Source organism: Anguilla rostrata, chromosome 6, assembly GCF_018555375.3.
Source record: "Anguilla rostrata isolate EN2019 chromosome 6, ASM1855537v3, whole genome shotgun sequence".
Classification (NCBI taxonomy): Eukaryota; Metazoa; Chordata; class Actinopteri; order Anguilliformes; family Anguillidae; genus Anguilla; species Anguilla rostrata.
In genome coordinates this window covers 54,516,676-54,535,214 of record NC_057938.1, presented here as the reverse complement: position 1 = coordinate 54,535,214, position 18,539 = coordinate 54,516,676, and the positions used below count along the sequence as shown (strand labels likewise).

At 44.3% G+C, this 18,539-nt stretch overlaps 2 protein-coding genes across 5 annotated transcripts; one reads left to right on the top strand and one right to left on the bottom strand.

Annotated features, from left to right (window-relative positions):
• Positions 1-3,118: 3,118 nt before the first annotated feature.
• On the bottom strand, positions 3,119-7,309 carry sod2 (superoxide dismutase 2, mitochondrial). Its single transcript, XM_064341255.1, has 6 exons — positions 7,149-7,309; positions 6,116-6,306; positions 4,971-5,087; positions 4,150-4,424; positions 3,992-3,999; positions 3,119-3,476 (listed from the first exon to the last, which is right to left on the bottom strand). Exons 1-6 carry the CDS (start codon positions 7,175-7,177, stop codon positions 3,386-3,388), a joined length of 711 nt encoding a protein of 236 aa, XP_064197325.1. The 5' UTR covers positions 7,178-7,309; the 3' UTR covers positions 3,119-3,385.
• A 797-nt stretch (positions 7,310-8,106) lies between these two features.
• On the top strand, positions 8,107-18,284 carry wtap (WT1 associated protein). 4 transcript variants are annotated; one of them, XM_064340647.1, is made up of 8 exons: positions 8,107-8,258; positions 9,503-9,540; positions 9,645-9,700; positions 9,796-9,854; positions 10,634-10,761; positions 12,935-13,113; positions 16,323-16,477; positions 16,914-18,284. In XM_064340647.1, the coding sequence occupies exons 2-8, from the start codon at positions 9,511-9,513 to the stop codon at positions 17,633-17,635; spliced, it is 1,329 nt and encodes a 442-aa protein (XP_064196717.1). In that variant the 5' UTR covers positions 8,107-8,258; positions 9,503-9,510; the 3' UTR covers positions 17,636-18,284. The 4 variants fall into 4 exon arrangements, with proteins under 4 accessions (XP_064196717.1, XP_064196715.1, XP_064196716.1 ...); XM_064340645.1 differs by having other exon boundaries at positions 8,110-8,222; XM_064340646.1 differs by having other exon boundaries at positions 8,134-8,340.
• The last annotated feature ends 255 nt before the right edge of the window (positions 18,285-18,539 follow it).

Here is an 18,539-nt window from a genome sequence, read left to right as displayed (position 1 = left end):
TGATAAACCTAATACACAGCAACCTCTTTCCAGGTCTGGCAGCACATCAGACCTGGAAAGGGGGGGGGGGGGGTCAGAGGAGCACACTGAGCCTGCTAGACTCCACTTGTCCAGTTTCAAAGAGCCCGATTTGGAATTTTGGAAGGACAACAGAGCCAATTTTTTATAGTATAACAACAGCAATAGTAACAACCGTCATCATAAAAATGCAATATCAGCTCTCTTTGGTTGGGGGCGGACACAGTGATGCAGCAGGGAAGGACTGTTGCCTCACAGCAAGAAGGGGTTCGAGCTCGGCCTGGGCCCTTCTGTTGACCTGTTCTCCCCGTGTTCGCATGGGCCCCCTCCAGGTACCCCCTCCCCTCCCCTCCCCTCCACAGTCCAAAGACATGCAGCTTAGGTTAATTGGAGAGTTCAAATTGCCTCCAGGTATGAGTGTGTGAGTGAATGGTGTGTGTGCCCTACAATGAACTGGTGGACTGTCCAGGATGTATGCCTGCCTCTCGCCCAATGCATGCTGGGATAGGCTCCAGCACATCCCACAACCCCAGCGAGTAGAGATAATTGGATGGAAGTTTTTTTTATTTTTTTTTAAGAAGAGCTAAGATATCTCTTCACAGGGTCAAAGTCTGACTCCCACTCATTTGGGACGGGTAATTTATCACCCCTGCGCAGAGACCTGGGAAACGCCACATGTCCACTGGCACTCTAAACACAAGGTTTACTGCAGCGATTCGCCATTGGATTTCCGTTTTATTTGACAGGGGTATCGCACAGTGGGAAAGCCGGTTATGGGAGGCGGTCAGCTGACAAAATGTTTGAGGCCACAGGTGCGCGCGCTTGAGCGGCGCAGGTGCGGCACACCCGGTGAATTTGCAGAGAGAGGCACTTTCTGTGACACGCATAAACCGCTCGTAAACCACATAGGTTTTTATGTAGGTATATAATGTACATTTCCTTTCGAATGTAAAATCCGTAGGATAAAAGACGAGTAAAATCTGTCCTGGCCTCCAAGAGTAGTTTGCAATAGATACTGCACTTCCTGTAAGCCTCTGTGCGTACAACCAGCTGGGCCAATGTGTTCAGTCCCTACAGGTTTTTTTGTATGTGTGCGAAAGAAACACTGGATAAAAGTGAATTATATTCCCTGCGATTCAAGTTCCATAACTGAGAGAAAAATAACGGTCGAAGATACTATTACTGTGGAGCGAGGCAAGAGTGGAAATCCACCGCGCTACAAACCACGACGTTACATGACCACCACGTAGCCTACAGTGTGCAACTTCCAACTGTAAATCAACTCTTTCTTGATTTAAAAAAAAAAAAAAAACACGATCCAGAGGGACTGGAAGTCGTATCGTAACGCAACTACCAAGCATATAATGGCCCGCTAGCGACCTACTGTCGTAACAGCTGTCAGTCAGCCAGCCAGCATTTCGCAAAGCGCCAAAAGAGAATGCAAGTTAATAGGCGAACGGCTCCCTCCGCTAAGGGACTGCCGACATCGCGATTTGCAGACTTCTGGCGGACCAACAGTCGGCGATACTACGCGCTCGCTTGCAGGGAATTGATCAGTCACCAATTCTCCACTCAAGGCAATATTTAACAATATCCTATAAAATGGTCTCAGTCTTGTCCAGTTAAATTACTGGTTATAATGAGTTTAAGGATTATGCTTACACGTGAAGAGATTGCACCAATTTTGCAAGGACATTGTTTCATAAAATGTGAATATAAAATAACAATACAAAACTTTGACTAGTACCCAGTAATACCACATACACACACTCAAGTGACCAGGGAAGGAAGTTGTACTGAAAAGTTTGCAAACGGCACCACCTAGTGGTAGTGCGCAGGAACAAAAATCTCCTCATTGCAGAATGCGAGAACAATAGCAATTTTAGCAAATATTTATAGAACACACTTCAAAAATATGAGCATATATCTCAAAATAACCACGGCCAGTGATGTCATCACCCTTTGTATCAGGGGAAGCGTTCTGAGAAAATCCTCAGTACTTCTCTGAACTTTTGTTTCAGACACAGACACAGACACACACACACACACACACACAGCGCGCTTTAAAAATCACAGCAGCAGAGGGAAATAAATCACTGTTCGTTGATCATTAATACAGAGGGTAAAAAATCAAAAATCAAATCCACATGGCTTGGATTTGAATTGTTTCAGTAATATACACCATTTCCATTTATCCTCCAAGGCCAGTAAATATAAATCATTATGCAGCTTAAGAAGCCAAGCTGCATTTTTTTTTAGGAGACCAACAGGTTACATAAGCACAGCTTCAGATGAAGAGGGGGAAAGCACTTCAGCCCGCAGTCATACTCAAAGCTTTATGACATCGTGTCAGTACAGAGTTTGTTTTTGATTATTTTAATTCATGGTATGTGCTACTCAAATGTGATGTCACAGTCAGGCCTCACTCAGCCAATAACAGGCGGTGTGCCATCGGTGACTTGCTGGTTGGAACCAAACGCTGCTCAACGTTCTTCCATAACCGTCTCCTTAAATTTGCAATAGGTTGACTTGTTGCCATTTGATCAGACACTTCAACTTCATTTTCCAAAAACACTCTAGTTCCAGTGAAGGGGTTCACAATTTTTGCAATTAGGACCCTGGTTCCTTTAATTTCTCAGTCCACAATTAAAAGAATAACCGCTCTAAATTAATCATTTCCCATAAAGCACGACAGAAAATAAAGTAATGCTTGATCTGACCGATTAAGGATCCAGGGATATGAATATAGAACATCCTTCCTTATGGGATTTATAGCTATTTTAAAATAATGAGACCTTAAAAGGGCTTCTTTAACTCAACAATCTGTCCAAGAACAATTAGGATCTTTTTACAACTCAAAGGACGCAATTATGGTAGAGCTTAAAGACAGCATACACAGGGGAGTCCCCCAGGATCAAGCTTGTGCCACTACTGTTCCAGCATTCAGGCAGCCTCATTACACAAGCGCCCCCTAGCTGCTCAAGAGGAAACTACAGCCTATAAGCTACAGTTAGGGAGAGGTGTGCCACTTCTCCAGTCAGTAGTGATGAAGAGGAGGATAATGCACAATCAGGGGATCATAAAGGGAGGAAGCACGGACTGAACTCCCGCAAATAATTTTAATGAAGCACGGCAACAGACCTAAGCTCTCATCACTTGATGCCGCTGAAGCGATGCATGATGGGAAATAAGGCTGCATACAATCTAAAGTCAGCAAATATTGGCTCTATGTTCGCAGGCACCACATCAGTCCGGACAGCCACTGCGGGGCACGGCTGTCTGACTTCGAGCAGGCAGATAATGAGAGGTCGTTTGCAGGAAGAGGAGTTCGCTCATTTTCCACACCTCCCGTTCCACAGGGCCAGTCTCATTTCTTGGCGGCCTGAAGCCGCTCGGACACGTTCTCCCAGTTGACCACGTTCCAGATCGCCTTCACGTAGTCCGGCCGGACGTCTGTACTGAGTAGTAGGCGTGTTCCACGCAATCCAGAAGGAATAAACCTGGATAACAGAGGTTGCAGTCATTCAGCTGGTAACTGCTACGACTACCCTGTTCAGTAATGCCCAGCTTGAATGGATGGAATAGTGAGGCACAGCAGGGTGGCCGTATACAAGTCCCCCTGCGGGGCTGCGAGTTCCATTCCCTGCAGTGCCACTTTCTGCACCCTGATCCCATCTCTGTCTTTCACCCTCTCTGCTTTCTCCCTGTCTGAGCAAACTTTAAAAAATACTAAAGGACCTTTCTGTTGTCCTTTTAACTGTAAGCAGTGGAGTTCTAGAACACTGACTTTGAATTTTCAAAAAGCATTCAAAAAAAAAAAAAACCCAACACTTCAAAGGGTTAAATGAGCCAACATAACCAAACACATTGGCCCCTGTCCCAGTTCTGTGTTATCTGTGAAGCGAGGTAACAACATGGCAAATGAGGACTTCAAATGCACCCTTGTGGTTTGGGTATGCTCACAGATGCACACCATGTGCACTGCGGAGTTTAAGAGGACGCTACAAGCAATACTAAGAGAATGGTACATTATATGACATCAGAACTGTAAATCATGTCACTGATACAAAGTAACTGTGGGGAATAGAGGGGCGTAAAAAAAAAAAAGATCACACGCATGTGTTATGGTACTTCTGCATGAGCCTGTATGTTATTCTGAAAAAAACAGAGAGACACACACACACACACACGCACACACACACACACACACACACGCGCGCACGCACCTGTGGTTCCCTGGAGGGGATCTTGGTTGGCGCATGCCGCGATCCGTAGCCTCCCGCCCTCCTTCTCGAACCCCAGCCAGCCCCAGCCTGAGCCCTGCACGGCAACGGTTGCCGCGGACATCTTCTCCTTCATCTTCTGGAAGGATCCGAAGTCACGTTCGATAGCCTCCAGCAGCTCCCCTGCAGAATGGAAACAGTCGGCACAAGCATTAAGCGAGAGGGCGGAATGAGTCAAAGCACGTAATACAGCAGGGCCACGCACAGCTTGAATCAACATCTATCTTTCAGCTCTCATTTCACGCACCTTACCCACTGGACTAGCCAAGGGGGAGATTACGTCACTTTTTAATTGTACTACATTAGCCTTTGAACTGGAGATTGCAGGGAAATAATTGCACATGTCCAAGGTCCGACAACTGAAAGAGCCTCACATCTGGGATTTGAACTCGTAACCTCCTGGGTAAAAATCCCGTGCAGACTCACACTGCTGTAATCCATCAATGATCTTCAACATCTGTTCTTTTTTGCAATAAAAAAGTGAAATAAAAACCAGGCAATCAAGATAGCATCTTCATGACCAGTCCAAAAAACATTTTTTTTTTCTTCTTCTCCCCTTCTGAAGAAAATCCAGTTGATGTTAAATGCACTAAAACTGGTCAGAGGTGGGGGGGTGGTGGTGGAGGGTTTAAAAATTCTTTCCATGGGCCCCCCCCCCCCTTGGCTCACCTTGAGGTTCCCCACCGCCGTTCGGAGAGAGGTTGGTCCAGAAAATGGTGTGATTGATGTGACCACCGCCGTTAAACCTCAGTGCAGGCTGGAGGGCGACCTGTGTAGTCACATCACCTGAAACACATTCAAGCACATCAGAGCCACATCACCCCCAGCCCCCCCGAGAGAGACGACACCCAGCGCGTCTTCCAGCACCTCTAAGCTCCGTCTCTCAGCCAAGGACAAGGGGGAGAAAAACACCGTCAGCCAGGTATCATAAGCAGGGCAATTTCAGGCAATTAAGGAACCAACGCAGATTTAAGCAACACATGGACCGTTTAACCTAGAAAATACCAAAGATACTTCTCTGACTCCCAGGAATACTTTTTCCTAAAACACTCCTCATCGCAAATATACTGACATTTAATTAAAATAAATCACTTCAAGCCCTGCAGTAACATCGAATCACACATCACTACCGTTATACCCTTATCTGCCCGTGTGTGCCTCATTATTTTTGTACAACTGTATTATCCAACTTTACAATGTAAATGAAGATACAGTACCAGTGAGCAAAAGCTGGAATCTAGGCATCTAGAGGGGAGGAAATCTAGGTTGAGAGATATTTTTACAAACGGACTACGTTAACACCAATGTAGCTCAGGTTTTACCCAGATGTAGCCTGGCAAAAATCCTAGACAGCTAGAAAACTTTCACTTCTCAGCCAAAAGTAGCCAGGTTTTCATCTGAATGCCTAGATGGAAGAATATTATATTCTTCCAAGTGAATATCCAGAATTACACTTTCACACTTAAACAGCTGGCTATTTTAATAAAGCAATTCAGCTGGGGTATCTTCCTGGAGTGTACAATGGCAATGCCCACTGGGAAATTAATCAGAAACCTTTGAGTTACAAGCCCAGTTCCCTAACCATTACAGCATACCACTGTGTAATATGAACACTGCAGACAGGTGCAACGCTAGGTGTATTATGTATAGGTTTAGTCCAAGGCCATGGCCTTGGATCACTTCCACCCCATTACTGTATTTAGCCCACACACTGGTTCAAGGGCAGGTAGGATGATCCCCGATCGTTTGTTGAGGGGGGGAAGAGAACGAGAAAAAAAAAAAAAAACAGGATGAACAGAACTTTTCAATTGTACCTCTGGTCAGTGCTTCCTGGTACTTCTCCTCGGTGACGTTGAGGTTGTTGACATAGGTGGCGTGATGCTTGCTGTGGTGAAGCTGCATGATCGCCGCATTGATGTGCGGCTCCAGCGCCCCATAGTCATAGGTGAGATCGGGGAGCGTATGCTTCTGCCTGGACGCCAGGCAGCTCAGGGAAGCGGCGCATCTACGGCACAACATCATGTCGTATTATTTCTGTCACTTAAAGAAATTATATTGCAGAGGACAGCACTGACTTCAATGTGCGTATTCAAACAGATCATACACGTGTAATTGTCGGTAAAACCTCACTGTAATGAAATACCCATTATTTTATCGTAGACGGCACCATGTCTGCTAGCTATAGCCTTTTGCCAATTTATAGAAATGTACTTTATTACACTGCCTTGCTAGACTACACGAGTCAAAGACAAATGCTTTTATCTTGACTAAAGCAACCTACACTACAGCAACAGTCGTAGCAATACGACTTCTTACCAGCTACGTTAGCATGTTGACAAAGTGTACCTTGCTATATGACCAGCCTGGTGCCTTGTTAATTATTTGCCAGGGGTGAATAGCTACGGCTACGTTTATGCAGTACAACACACTGATGCAGGTAGGATATACATAGTGCACACCTACTACGTCTGTTGTTTTTTTAGGCATTTCATTCGGGCTGAATTCATAGCCATCCATCATAGTTACCTTACCAGAAAGCTTTAGTATATGTTAATTTAAATAGTGTACCAGTTGCTGATATGGCGGAGGAGCAGATTAATTAGCCTTTAGTTTAGGAACAGACATTCCTGCTGCGTAGGTCATTAGCTAGGAAGCATTCCCGTGCTGCTTGCTTGACTGTAGCTGAGCAAACGAGCGATTTAACAACATGACTAATGCCTCGGCGTATGCACCAACTTGGCACAATCGCAACATAGCTAGCGCTGTTTTAAAGTGCTTAATTTTTACAAGTGTTGAACATAATTGCGGCAGTGCATATCTTAGACTTGACCGCGCAATTTATTTTACCTGCGAATATAACCGGCTTTGCAGAGCATAGTGGATCTACGCAGTCCCAGACTGTGCTTTCTTTACAGCCTGCGGTTTGCTGGAAGTTTTAACCTCACGGCACACGCTGCCCTTGAAATTTAAGCATAAACGGTACGTGCTAGAGAGGAAAGTACCATTATGTGTACCATTGACGGATGAACAGAGACGTACAAATCGACAAGTAATGGCACGGCCTTTAAAAGCACAGTTATTCTTAAAATCGCGCTTCATTTCTGAAGTCAACGTGAATTATTTAAACAGAAATTGACAGACATTTTTAACGGTGCTCCCTTTCTGAAAATGGTTTTTCCCTCTCCATTTTGTTGCACACTGCACAGGAAAGACATGACAACAGCTGTCGTATTTTGCTGAAAATAAATCTGAACGTAGTGTAACAGTATTGTTACATAACACGAAACGCATCTGTCTAAATTACCCATTAAATGTATTTGTATGAACCAAGTGTATGCACTGCAGTGGGTGGCTCGTTGACACGGTTTGATATTTAATGCAATACTTAGTATTTAACATACTCATATTAGCTAAGGTTAAAACGTTAGCTTTACAAAGTGTGTTTAGCTAGCTAAATAATAGTAGCTGGTTATTGATGATTCATTAAACATTACCTAAATATCCCAAATGTAATATGAGCTTTAGTTTAATGATTAAAATAAAATTTTAAAAATATTTTGGAGTTATTAGTGTATTATTGGCTGAGTATAAAGATAGTCACCTAGCAGCAGTAACTTGCATGCCATAGGTGAGCTTTTTCTGTGAAGTGCGCTGTACGGGAAATAATGTAGTTAGCTGGGTTGTCTACCAAGATTTATTTTATATGTTGTGTATTTGACATTGGCTAATGTAGTCACATCACCTCATTATATATATTTACCATTTTATTCTGTGAGAATTCAATGTGTGCAACAGAACTTGTTTTTGACTCCCACATACCCAGTACTGATGCTTGTCCCTCCCACTTTAGCTGCGATGCTTTACGGCACAATCTTACCCTCGCTGATGATGGCGGCGACGATGAATTCGTACGAATAACAGGTTAAAAGCAAGGGATTATTAGGATAAAACATACACGTAAGAGACGCGATTATTCCTTGGTTAGACATTGCACCGTGTAAAGTCGTTAGATTTAAAAATCTAAGCAAGGAAGGGTCTGGTAAGTATTTTTAGTGTCTGTGCATTTAGTCATCGGTAGGAAGGAAAGTGTTTCTTGTTGGGCTGGGAGAGTCTCCTCTTTCTCCGCCATTTTGTGACAAGAAACTGCTAATACCAAAAAACCGGCAGGTTTCAAGATATCCGGACTAAAGTTGTTTTACTCGTGTTGCACGCTTGTGTAGGTACCCACTATTTCTGCAATCTAGAGAGAGATACACCGCATTGCCGTTTTTTTTGTTTCTCCCAAGCTGTTAGCCGACTGGCGAGGTGAGCTAGTAGCTAGCGCCAGTTCATGGTACGGAAACGGCGCGATTCCTATGTCCTATCGAAGCTAAGGGAGGACATCTAGTAGCGCACAGCAACGCGACATTTCATCTGGTTGCTTAAAATAATAATAATAATAATAAATGTAGAAATATAGCTTGCTAACTGGACGTGTTGCCAATCCGAGGTGAGATAATTGCACGTACCCTTGCCGAAAATCCCTTATATGAGCTATGTTGCTAACCGCTGGGTGTGCGGCAATAGAAATAAGCAGAGGACTGTGCCGCATATTAAAACTAGATTGTGGTTGTCCAGCAAGCAAATGGGGAGATTTTTTGTAAATTTGTGTGTCCGTCGTTATTCTCTGATACCTTTGTGGTACTGTGATTTAAACCCGAAATTGACGTTGGTCATGACGATTTTGCTAACGGCTAACAGGCTAGGCTCGAACCAGAAATCTGCACCGGGAAATGGCCTAACCACAACGGACCATACAGCCACAATGGACCGATTAATAATGGCTCGTTACCACTCAGGATCTTAAGTCACGTACTATGGCAAGCCATGGACACGTGATTTGCTTGCTGTTTGGTAAATCTTTAGTCATGTTTACCAACTCGCCAGCAGAAAAGTATGCAAGTGCTTGGTTTGAGTTGCTAGCTTGCCATCAACAAGAATAATGACCACGTGTACGCACCGTGGTATATATCCATCCCAGACCGTTGAAACACATCAGCGGGCACAGTTAGTCAGCGACTTTCTTAGCTAGGCAGAGGGGAAACTATCTTGCAGATTTGTTTGTCAGTGATAATACGTTTAATTTAGTTCTTCACCCTGCAAATATTTGGCTTAAATGGGAAATGAATGTAAGCTCATTGTTTCTTCCTCTGCTTTTCCAGAGTTCAGAATGACTAACGAAGAGCCTCTCCCTAAAAGGGTAAGTTGATGTATATTTCAGGTTTTAAAATAAGTGTATGTAAACCGTTGTGTTAATAAAGTAGATTGCTTTTACTCATTGTTGACATTCGTGATTTGACCTAGGTTCGCCTTAGTGAATCTGATCTGAAGACCCTGACCAGAGAAGAACTGTGCGTTAGGTGAGTAGACACACAAACTGTAGAGTGTGAGAGTGAAAGTCTTTTTAGCCTGAGGTGGTGTTCCATTAATGCTCACCGTCTTTCTTTACCTTTAGGTGGAAGCAGCACGAAGCATATGTCCAGGTTCTGGAGACAAAATATGCTGATTTAAATAGTAAGTCTTATACTGTGTGAAGCCCAGACTGTACTGCCTTGTAGTATAGGCAATGTAATGCCACTTATTTGCTAGCAGCTAGCCAAGTCTTAGTTGGTAGTGCCTTAAGTAGAAGTGGGATTACAAATTATAAATTGATACTGTGAAGTTTCTCAATGTGTTGACTTTTGTAGTATCTGGCATTGGGCTAGTAGTGTAATCTACTTGCATTGTGCATTTCAATTTTGTAAGCAGTTGATTTGCACTATGAATTTCACTGGTACTGGGACAGTTTTCTACACCATAAATAGCATGTTTTTTTACTTCTGCACTATAAGAAAAACATACTTTTGTCGAGAAGAAAAGGTTCATGTCATGCACAGATCATGTTTGAAAAGAGACCCAGAATTTACTTTGACTACTGGGAGACCATTTGACAGCCTGTGAGTTATTGCTATATAAAAAAAAATCGTGGTTGACATAAATTAAAAATGAAAAGGGGTTATTTGGAGTTCTTGTTCACATCCCTTATAGTATCTGGACAACCATGGTTGCCCTTAATGGTTCTGTTTATGTTTTGTAAGTAATTCAGAATGTCAACCTCAATTAAGCATCCCAAGCATTGAAGCAGTTTCCATCAAAGCTATTTTGACAGTTTTATAACTGAGCTTTTTAAAACGATTTCTTGCACATATTTGGAATAATTTCTTTCTGCGTTATTTAAAATAAATATAAACTTATAAACATAAACTTAACTTAAGATTTTTTTTTCAAATTGTTTTTTGCTGCTGCTGGTGCAGCGAACGATGTGACCGGCCTGAAGGAGTCGGAGGAGAAGCTGAAGCAGCAGCAGCAGGAGTCCGCGCGGCGCGAGAACATCCTGGTCATGCGGCTTGCCACCAAGGAACAGGAAATGCAAGAATGCACCGTAAGTGTCGCGCACGAGAGTTCTGGCGGGAGTTTGGGATCGGCCCGGCAATTCGCTCTGCAGCAAAAACAATCGCCGCCGCGCCACCACCTGAAAGGAGAGCGGGCGAGAACAACTTCTCCGTTGCGCCTCGTGTTGAAGGATGTACGCTTAGGGACGTGCTGTTGCGATTGGATTTGGTAGGATGGAACGTCTTCCTTTGACTGGAATCATAATTTCCGATTTTATTCTTGGGACTTTCTAGTTTCTCAGTTCGCAATGGCCATGTCTGAAAAGGAACTTTGGGTTTCGGATTTCTTGTTCTACACTGTATAAAGGATTCATTTACATGTCTTGAATGCACAGTTTGGTTCCAACAGCTGTCTGGGACTCCGAATGTAAGTGAGCAATCATTCCAACAAAATGCACCAGCTGCAGTTCCTGGCTGCCTCTTCCTTTTTTTTTTAAACTAAGCAATTTTTACATTTCCATTTTAGATTTACTATGAAAATTCTTTACAGCTCTTTATTGAGAATGACAATAGCATCCTTAAGTTATTACCATAAAGGGTTTAAATGGTAAGATCACAATTATGTGATAAGAATGTTCTTAACTGAACATTCTAATGCTGTTGTAACAATCACTACTGGTAACTGAAAGCAATGGAGTTCTAGAACACCAGCTTAGAATTTTGAAGAAAAAAAAAAACAAAGCCTTAAAGTTGTAATAATAATAATGGTGTACTGTTGTTGGTTATGGGTGGGAAGGAGAGAGCAGTCACTCTCCCATGTACAGAAACACCTGTGGAATAATCTCGATCGCGCGTGAACCCCACGCTGGACTTGAATGTTAAACACAGTTCAAGCCGCCAGTATGATATGTGCTGATATTTATACATGGGGTGCAGAAGCCTTTTCATATTATTGCACAAATGTAAACTACAACCAGGTTTTTCCGCGTTCGTGGAAGTGGATGACCCCACATGTCAAACAACGTGCGCAGGGAAAAATGGAACCAATTATATTCTTTACACAAAGCATTTCAGCTTGGTTACTTTACTCTTAAACAAAGAGCATTAGTCCAGAACATGTAACCATACACTGTAGGCTAGTTTTAGAGTTTTGTTTCTCATTTATTTTTTTTAAAGGCAGCGTATTCTCAGAAGAACATGTTTCTGTTCTCTTTCTGGTCCACGGGTGCTGCAAAATGAAAAAAAAAAAAATTATATTTTGTCGCTTTCACTCCCAGTGACAAAAAGAAAATGAAATCTGACACAGCCGACGTCTTCGCTTGAATTCTCAGCGATGGCGGTGGCGGCGGCTCAACCGCTTCGCCTCTCCGGCGCATGTCTGTGCCGTCGTCGCGGCCCTCGGCCACAGGGGGGCGATACTTTTTGGGGCCGCTGGCCGTGTTCGCCCGGAAGCTGTGTGTGTTTTGACTGAGTCTGCATGTGTGGTGTTTTTTTTAATTTTTTATGCTGATGCACTGGGTATGTGTATACAAATGCAGAAATGTTGAGGGTATGTAACTGGGCCTATAGGACTTGGAAAGTAATTTATTTAGTAAATAATAAAATATAAAAAACTGATTTTCGCTCTCCTATCCAAACTTCTGTGCAGGATGGGTTGAGTATTAAGAGGAACGGCAATGCCGATTAGGGCGTGGCCTGGGAAAGGGGAGGTTGCTGATTGGTAGGCCAGTGGATTAGGCCTGGAATACATAGCTCTGCCCCCAGAGTAAAGGAGGGCAGATAAGGACAGAGGGACTTCCTGTTCAAGGTTAAAGATTTGAAAGTAAACGGCCGTTCGACTGAATCCAGACGGTTGCATTCAGCAACAGTGTCGTCTGTTTTTCCTGATAAAATGTGGTCGGAAACAATAATATAATCCAAACCCTGCTCATTATTTAAATGACATTGCTAAGACTTCGTCTCAAGTTGTATTCATAGACTGCAACGTGCCCCTACATACTGTGGGGGTCCATGAAAATTCTCCCCAATCATTTCCAAAGATGGGTCAACGTGGGAGTGTCGTATTTGCCTAGAAAGCTTGTTTCCTTCTGTGATCCACACAATGTCCTTCACTGGTTAGAACATGGTAGGAACAAAAAAGGGAATTGTAATTAGTTTCTTTCTGCAAATTTTCCTTTTTTTTTAAGAAGTCCTTTTGGTGACACTGGTGTCTTTGCATTGCAGACTCAGATCCAGTACCTCAAGCAAGTCCAACAGCCCAGCGCAGCCCAGCTGAGATCTTCCATGGTGGATCCAGCCATCAACTTGTTTTTCCTTAAAATGAAGAGCGAACTGGAACAGACTAAAGACAAACTGGAGCAGGCCCAAAATGAACTGAGTGCCTGGAAGTTTACTCCTGATAGGTAAACGACTCAAAAAAAAAAAAAAAAAAAAAAAACAAAAAAAAATACTCCCCAGTCAAGACTTTTCCTGACACCCCTCCCCACTGCAAGGTGGCAGAAATGTTCTGATCGCAACGAGACTCAGACTTTAACAGGGAAACCAAACAGGAAAAAAAACGAGCCCAGACATTTTGTACTGACCTGCTTGTCATAACCCATAACGTAACCTTTTTGTCAGGTGAAGCTTCTATTTTCAGCTGCCCCCCCCCCCCTCCTCTTCCCCACCCCCCCTCCCCTCCTTCCTACTCATCCCCTCAATTCAGAGACCTGCAGGATTTGGGACTGTTGCGAAGAGGCAGTCGCACCCGACTTCAAAAGCCGTGCTGTCCCGTACGCCCCCCCCCCCAGTAGAACTTTGCTGTACTTTGTGGTGTTATGGAGAGGGGGGAAGAAATTGAAGGAGGGGGTCAGTCTGGAGTCTGTGGCATTTGGGTGTCTGCACACTTGCGTAAAAAGGTGGAAAGAACTCTAGCTAACGAACACTCAATTGAACATTTAAAACGTACCCCTGTAAGACTTAACTGCTTAACTGTGGAATACCACCACACCCCCCCCCAGTCCAGGTCCCCAGGCCCCCCCGCCCCCACAGCGCGCAGTCTAAGCTCAGCACCAGTGACTCTTAAGACATTGTGAACTCGTTTACTGTAACAGTCTGGGCTTCCTCCGAGTTCTTTGTGAACTGAAACCCGGTGCCTAAAAGAAACTCCCAAAAAACACCCTAGGAAGTGACTATGATAGGAAGCCTAGGACGCGACCTGCTATTGGCTAAGAGAGCATGGTGTCTGCACACGGGTAGAGTTTTTCTTTTTGTTCATTTTTTTGTTGATGTTGCTGATTATTATTTCTTCTCTGTCTCTGTCTCTCTCTCTCTCTCTCTCTCTCTCTCTATCTCTCTCTCCAAAGCAGAGGTGCACTTACAGCAGTAAAAAAAGAAAGAGGGATGCCTTTTTCTCTTCCAAAAAAAAAAAAGTCCTGTGAGAAGCGAGCGTTTTTTTGGTTTGTGTGTGAGAGTGAAACGCTCAGCGTGCCGTCAGAATGGGCACCGCAGGACGGGCACACGCCTCCAGGTTACCGGGCAGCTCCGGGCATGGGCATTTTAAAAAAAAATGGACACTGCTGTGCGTGCACCTCGCTTCTGTCAATGCTAATGTGTGAAAATCAAAAGTGATGTGGTGAGAGCAGGCGAATCTCATCATTTGTTGTCCTTTTGTTGGAAGGAGGGAGGAGGGGGGGTGTGGCGGGGGGGAAGGGGGGCGGGTGGGGCATTATCGTGGGTGCTGTGTCGTTTTTACTCAAGGTAATCTAAGCAAACGCTCTGCTGCAATGCACACAACCCTTTCTGAAACTTGGAATTCGATGCTCATGCATAGAGTAGAATGTTAAACGATAACTTCGTAACCAGGAAGTTAATTATTGTTGTCATTCCGTTCTTTCCTTTGACTCCAGCAAGCCATTTTATTGGTTTAAATTCTTGGGCTATTAATAGGCTGTCTTGGAGTTAGGGAGTTTAAAATTTTTGTTAATATTAATATGTTAAGAGGTTTTCGTCAAGGAATAGGACCACCGTACTACTTTTGCCATAATGGAGGTAAAATTAAAAAAAAAAAAAAAAAAAACAGTCCTTGAATGCTTTTAATTGTTTAGTGCATTCAACAAATTTGGTAAGTCCTGAAGGTAATCTTTGAGTGGGATGGGGTTTTTAAAAAAAAGAAAAAAAAATTGTAATGAAATGTTCGTTTGTGGAGTTGTCCATCCATTGAAAAAACGAAACGGATTGAATTTACTTGCATGTGGTGTAAAAGCAGAATGCTAAGAGAAGCTGCTCTGTTTTTCTGTTGGACAGTGCTTGTGTGATGAGGACATGCTGTCAGTTTTTATGGGTTAGACTCATGAAGAGAGAGACAAGGTTAATGACATGCAGTGTGGTTAAACATCTATTTGATAAGAGTAAAATGAATGTTTGTATATGATATTCTACAGCAAGTATAATTCACCTCTTAAAAAGTGAATTTTTTGACCCTTGAAATTGATCATTGTCAGGAGTCCACTTGAACATCTTATCTAAATGTTCTCAAAGGGGGCAGTACTGTATTGTGAAAATTAAGTTAATGTTTCCACTTTTTTAAAACTGATTAAATGGAGCAACAGATATTGGTGTTATACACTAGCACCTGTGCACAGTTAATATAAAGTTAGTATAAAGTGTAAGCATGTAATACTGTTACTGGAATTCTGATGGTTTTTTCAGCCTTTAAAAAAAAAAATGCAACTTTTTGCTTGGTTTTATAGTAATTATATTGTAAATCTCTATAGCTTGTTTGTTAAAGAGATATTGTGAGCTTAGCGTCTAGCGCCAAATGTAAGACTGTCCGAAGAGATGCCTGTGAAGTCTTTGGCTTGTTTGTACGACACTGAACGGTAGTTTTCACCCTGCCTCAATACTGGCGAAAAGAACGATGTCACGTTTGATCTGCGCATACTAATTCCTCTGACTTAATGTTGCTAAGAAGGTAAACAGGAGTGTACAGTGTGTGGTTGTGGCAGTTAACTGCCACAGTTGAAAAAGACCAACCAGTTATGGCACACTCACAGTGTTTTGCTATATTCAGTTTTCTGTAGGTTTGGTTCAATGTCGCTACGTTTGGTCCTGTTTTAATTTTGTATTTATACAGAACTCCAGTTAATAGGAGTTCATGTCATGTCACCTAAATGTCACGCTCCTGAAGTTATTTATGCTAGGTGGAGTTGTGCCAAGTTTGACAGCAGCGTAGGCAAAGCAAAGCGGCCTTTCTGCCAGTTTGAGTTTGATTTGGTTTCGTTTGTAAAGCTCGGCGAGGTTTTTCTGAGCCCAGTCTCTTGGCAGCTCCCACCATCTCGTGAGTTGGAGTACGAGGCTCAATACACAAACCCTGTCTGTCTCGAGTTTCAAATAACCGTAAAGGAAGGTACAGTATGGTGTGTGTGTGTGTGTGTGTGCGCGCGCAGAACGTGGTGGATGGGAGACGTGGCACCAGGAGAGGTAACACCCGTTAGCCTTGCGTGGACGAGCCCCCCGCCCCCCCCCCCCAGCGTTTGTGTACAGGCTTGTTTTCTCTCTCCCTCTCTTTTGTTTGGACGTTTGTTTTCGGTGCGGCGTTCATTGTGTGATGTCAGGCTCCTCTCCCTTGCAGCCAGACGGGGAAGAAGCTGATGGCCAAGTGCCGCATGCTGATCCAGGAGAACCAGGAGCTGGGCCGGCAGCTGTCCCAGGGACGCATCGCCCAGCTGGAGGCCGAGCTCGCCCTGCAGAAGAAGTACAGCGAGGAGCTCAAGAGCAGCCAGGATGGTGAGAACCGTGCGTGTGTGTGTGTGTGTGTGTGTGTGTGTGTGTGTGTGTGGGCTCCAAACACAGGCTGCATTCATGTGCTTGTTTCCTCTTACCAACTCATTTTCCTACGTGCATTGAGCTTCGGATTATTTTACGATTGAAGAGCGCTTCCTGTTTGTGTGTGTCCCCATAATGAAACGTTTTTACTGTGGTCTGCTGTAAATGACTGGCTTTGGTGTTTACGGCTACTTAGTTGGTGAAGCCAGGGGAAATACAGGAGGCGTAGTCCCCACCCCTGATTTAAAGACATGAAAGTATTTCAAATTTGCGTTTGGCCCAGGTCTGTCTGTTATTCAAGAAGTGTATGAAAGCGCTCTTGTAGTGCATCGAGTTGATTGACATGTCTGTCTGCTTGTTTAAACCCCGCCCCCCCCCACCTGTGCCCCGCCCCCAGAGCTGAACGACTTCATCATCCAGCTGGACGAGGAGGTGGAGGGGATGCAGAGCACCATCCTGGTGCTGCAGCAGCAGCTGAAGGAGAGCCGTCAGCAGCTGTCCCAGCAGGGCTCCGCCCCCCCCCAGGGCTCCACCCCCGGCGCCGGCTGCAGGACTTCCCCCTCCGAGGCGGGGGGGCCCGCCGAGGCGGCCGGGCGGGACGGCGGTCGGCTGGCCAACGGGCCCAGCAACGGCAACCCCGCCCAGAGGACGTACCGCGAGCCCAGCAGCGCCGACGAGGACTCCGCCCCCTCCCCCGGGGGTGGAGGCGGAGGCATTGGCGGCGGTGGCGGTGGTGGCGCTGGGGGGGGCGTGGGCGGCGGGGAGGTCAAACTGTCCAATCACGCGGAGGAGAGGGTGGGCAGGGGGGGCGGAGCCGGGGGCGGGGCGGTGGCCAACGCCGCCGCGGCCATCGCCGGCGGCTACACGAACCAGCTAAGTGCGGGCTATGAGAGCGTAGACTCCCCCACCGGTAGCGAGACCTCTCTCACACAGCACTCGAACGACACAGACTCCAACCACGACTCCCAGGAGGACAAAGCGGCCAGCGCCTGCAGCAGCAGTAGCGGCGGCGGCGGCGGCAGCGGCGGGAAGGGTTCTAGAACTGCGGGTTCCCGCCACGCGCAGAATGGCCTGGACTCCGCCTCCGCGGTGGCCGCCGCCCATGGCTCCATTTTGTAAACTTTCTTTACACATTCAGCGTATTATTTTTTTTTTTTACACAAAAATGGGGGGGGGGGGGGGGAATTAAAAGAATAAAAAATAATAATAAAACGCATAGTGTCATTAAATTCATTTGGCTAAGGATTCTGTCCAGAATTGACTTTTTTTTTTTTTGTTTGTTTTTTGCTTGTGATACCTCTGCCACAGTTGACTTTTTAAAAAAAATTATGTTGCTAGATACAAAAAATACAGTGAATTAATGTAGGTGTTTTTTTTTTTTTTTTTAACAACTTCACAAAGACATTTTTTGTTGCTCGAATGTCTTTCGTTTCAACATCTGGTTTTTCAACGCCCTTGTTTTCTGTTTTTGAATGCATACCACAAAGAAAACCACCATTTTGCATCTGGTGTAATACTGTAATGCTCAATAAAGTGATGACGTCGCAGGTTTTTTTCCTCCCCCCGCGTTTTTTTTAAAATAGCATCGCCACGTTCAGGATGTCCTTAGTTTATGGTGTTTAACGTGTAGTTTTGTTCCCATTCTAGGCAAAAAATCTGTTTGACTTGTGTGTAGTTTCCTCCACATTGTACACTGTTAAATTCATATTATTCTGACTTCAATCCTTTTCATGTACTGACCAAATATCAATAAAGAATTTTAATATGACCATCGTCTTATTTTTTTCCCCCATGGTTTTGGAGGAGCATGTGATCACGTGTCATGTAAATCTTTTGACTTTTACTGCTGGTGTCATGATGCATATTGTGCAGTTCAGTACTTGCCAATAATATTTCCAAAATGGATAGTATTTAATTGCAAAAAAGTAGAATGTTTTTGTTATCACCTCTGGATGTGATATTGCTTAATGTTCTATAAACCCCTTATTTGTAATGGACTCCCCTTTTGGCTTCCTACACTGTT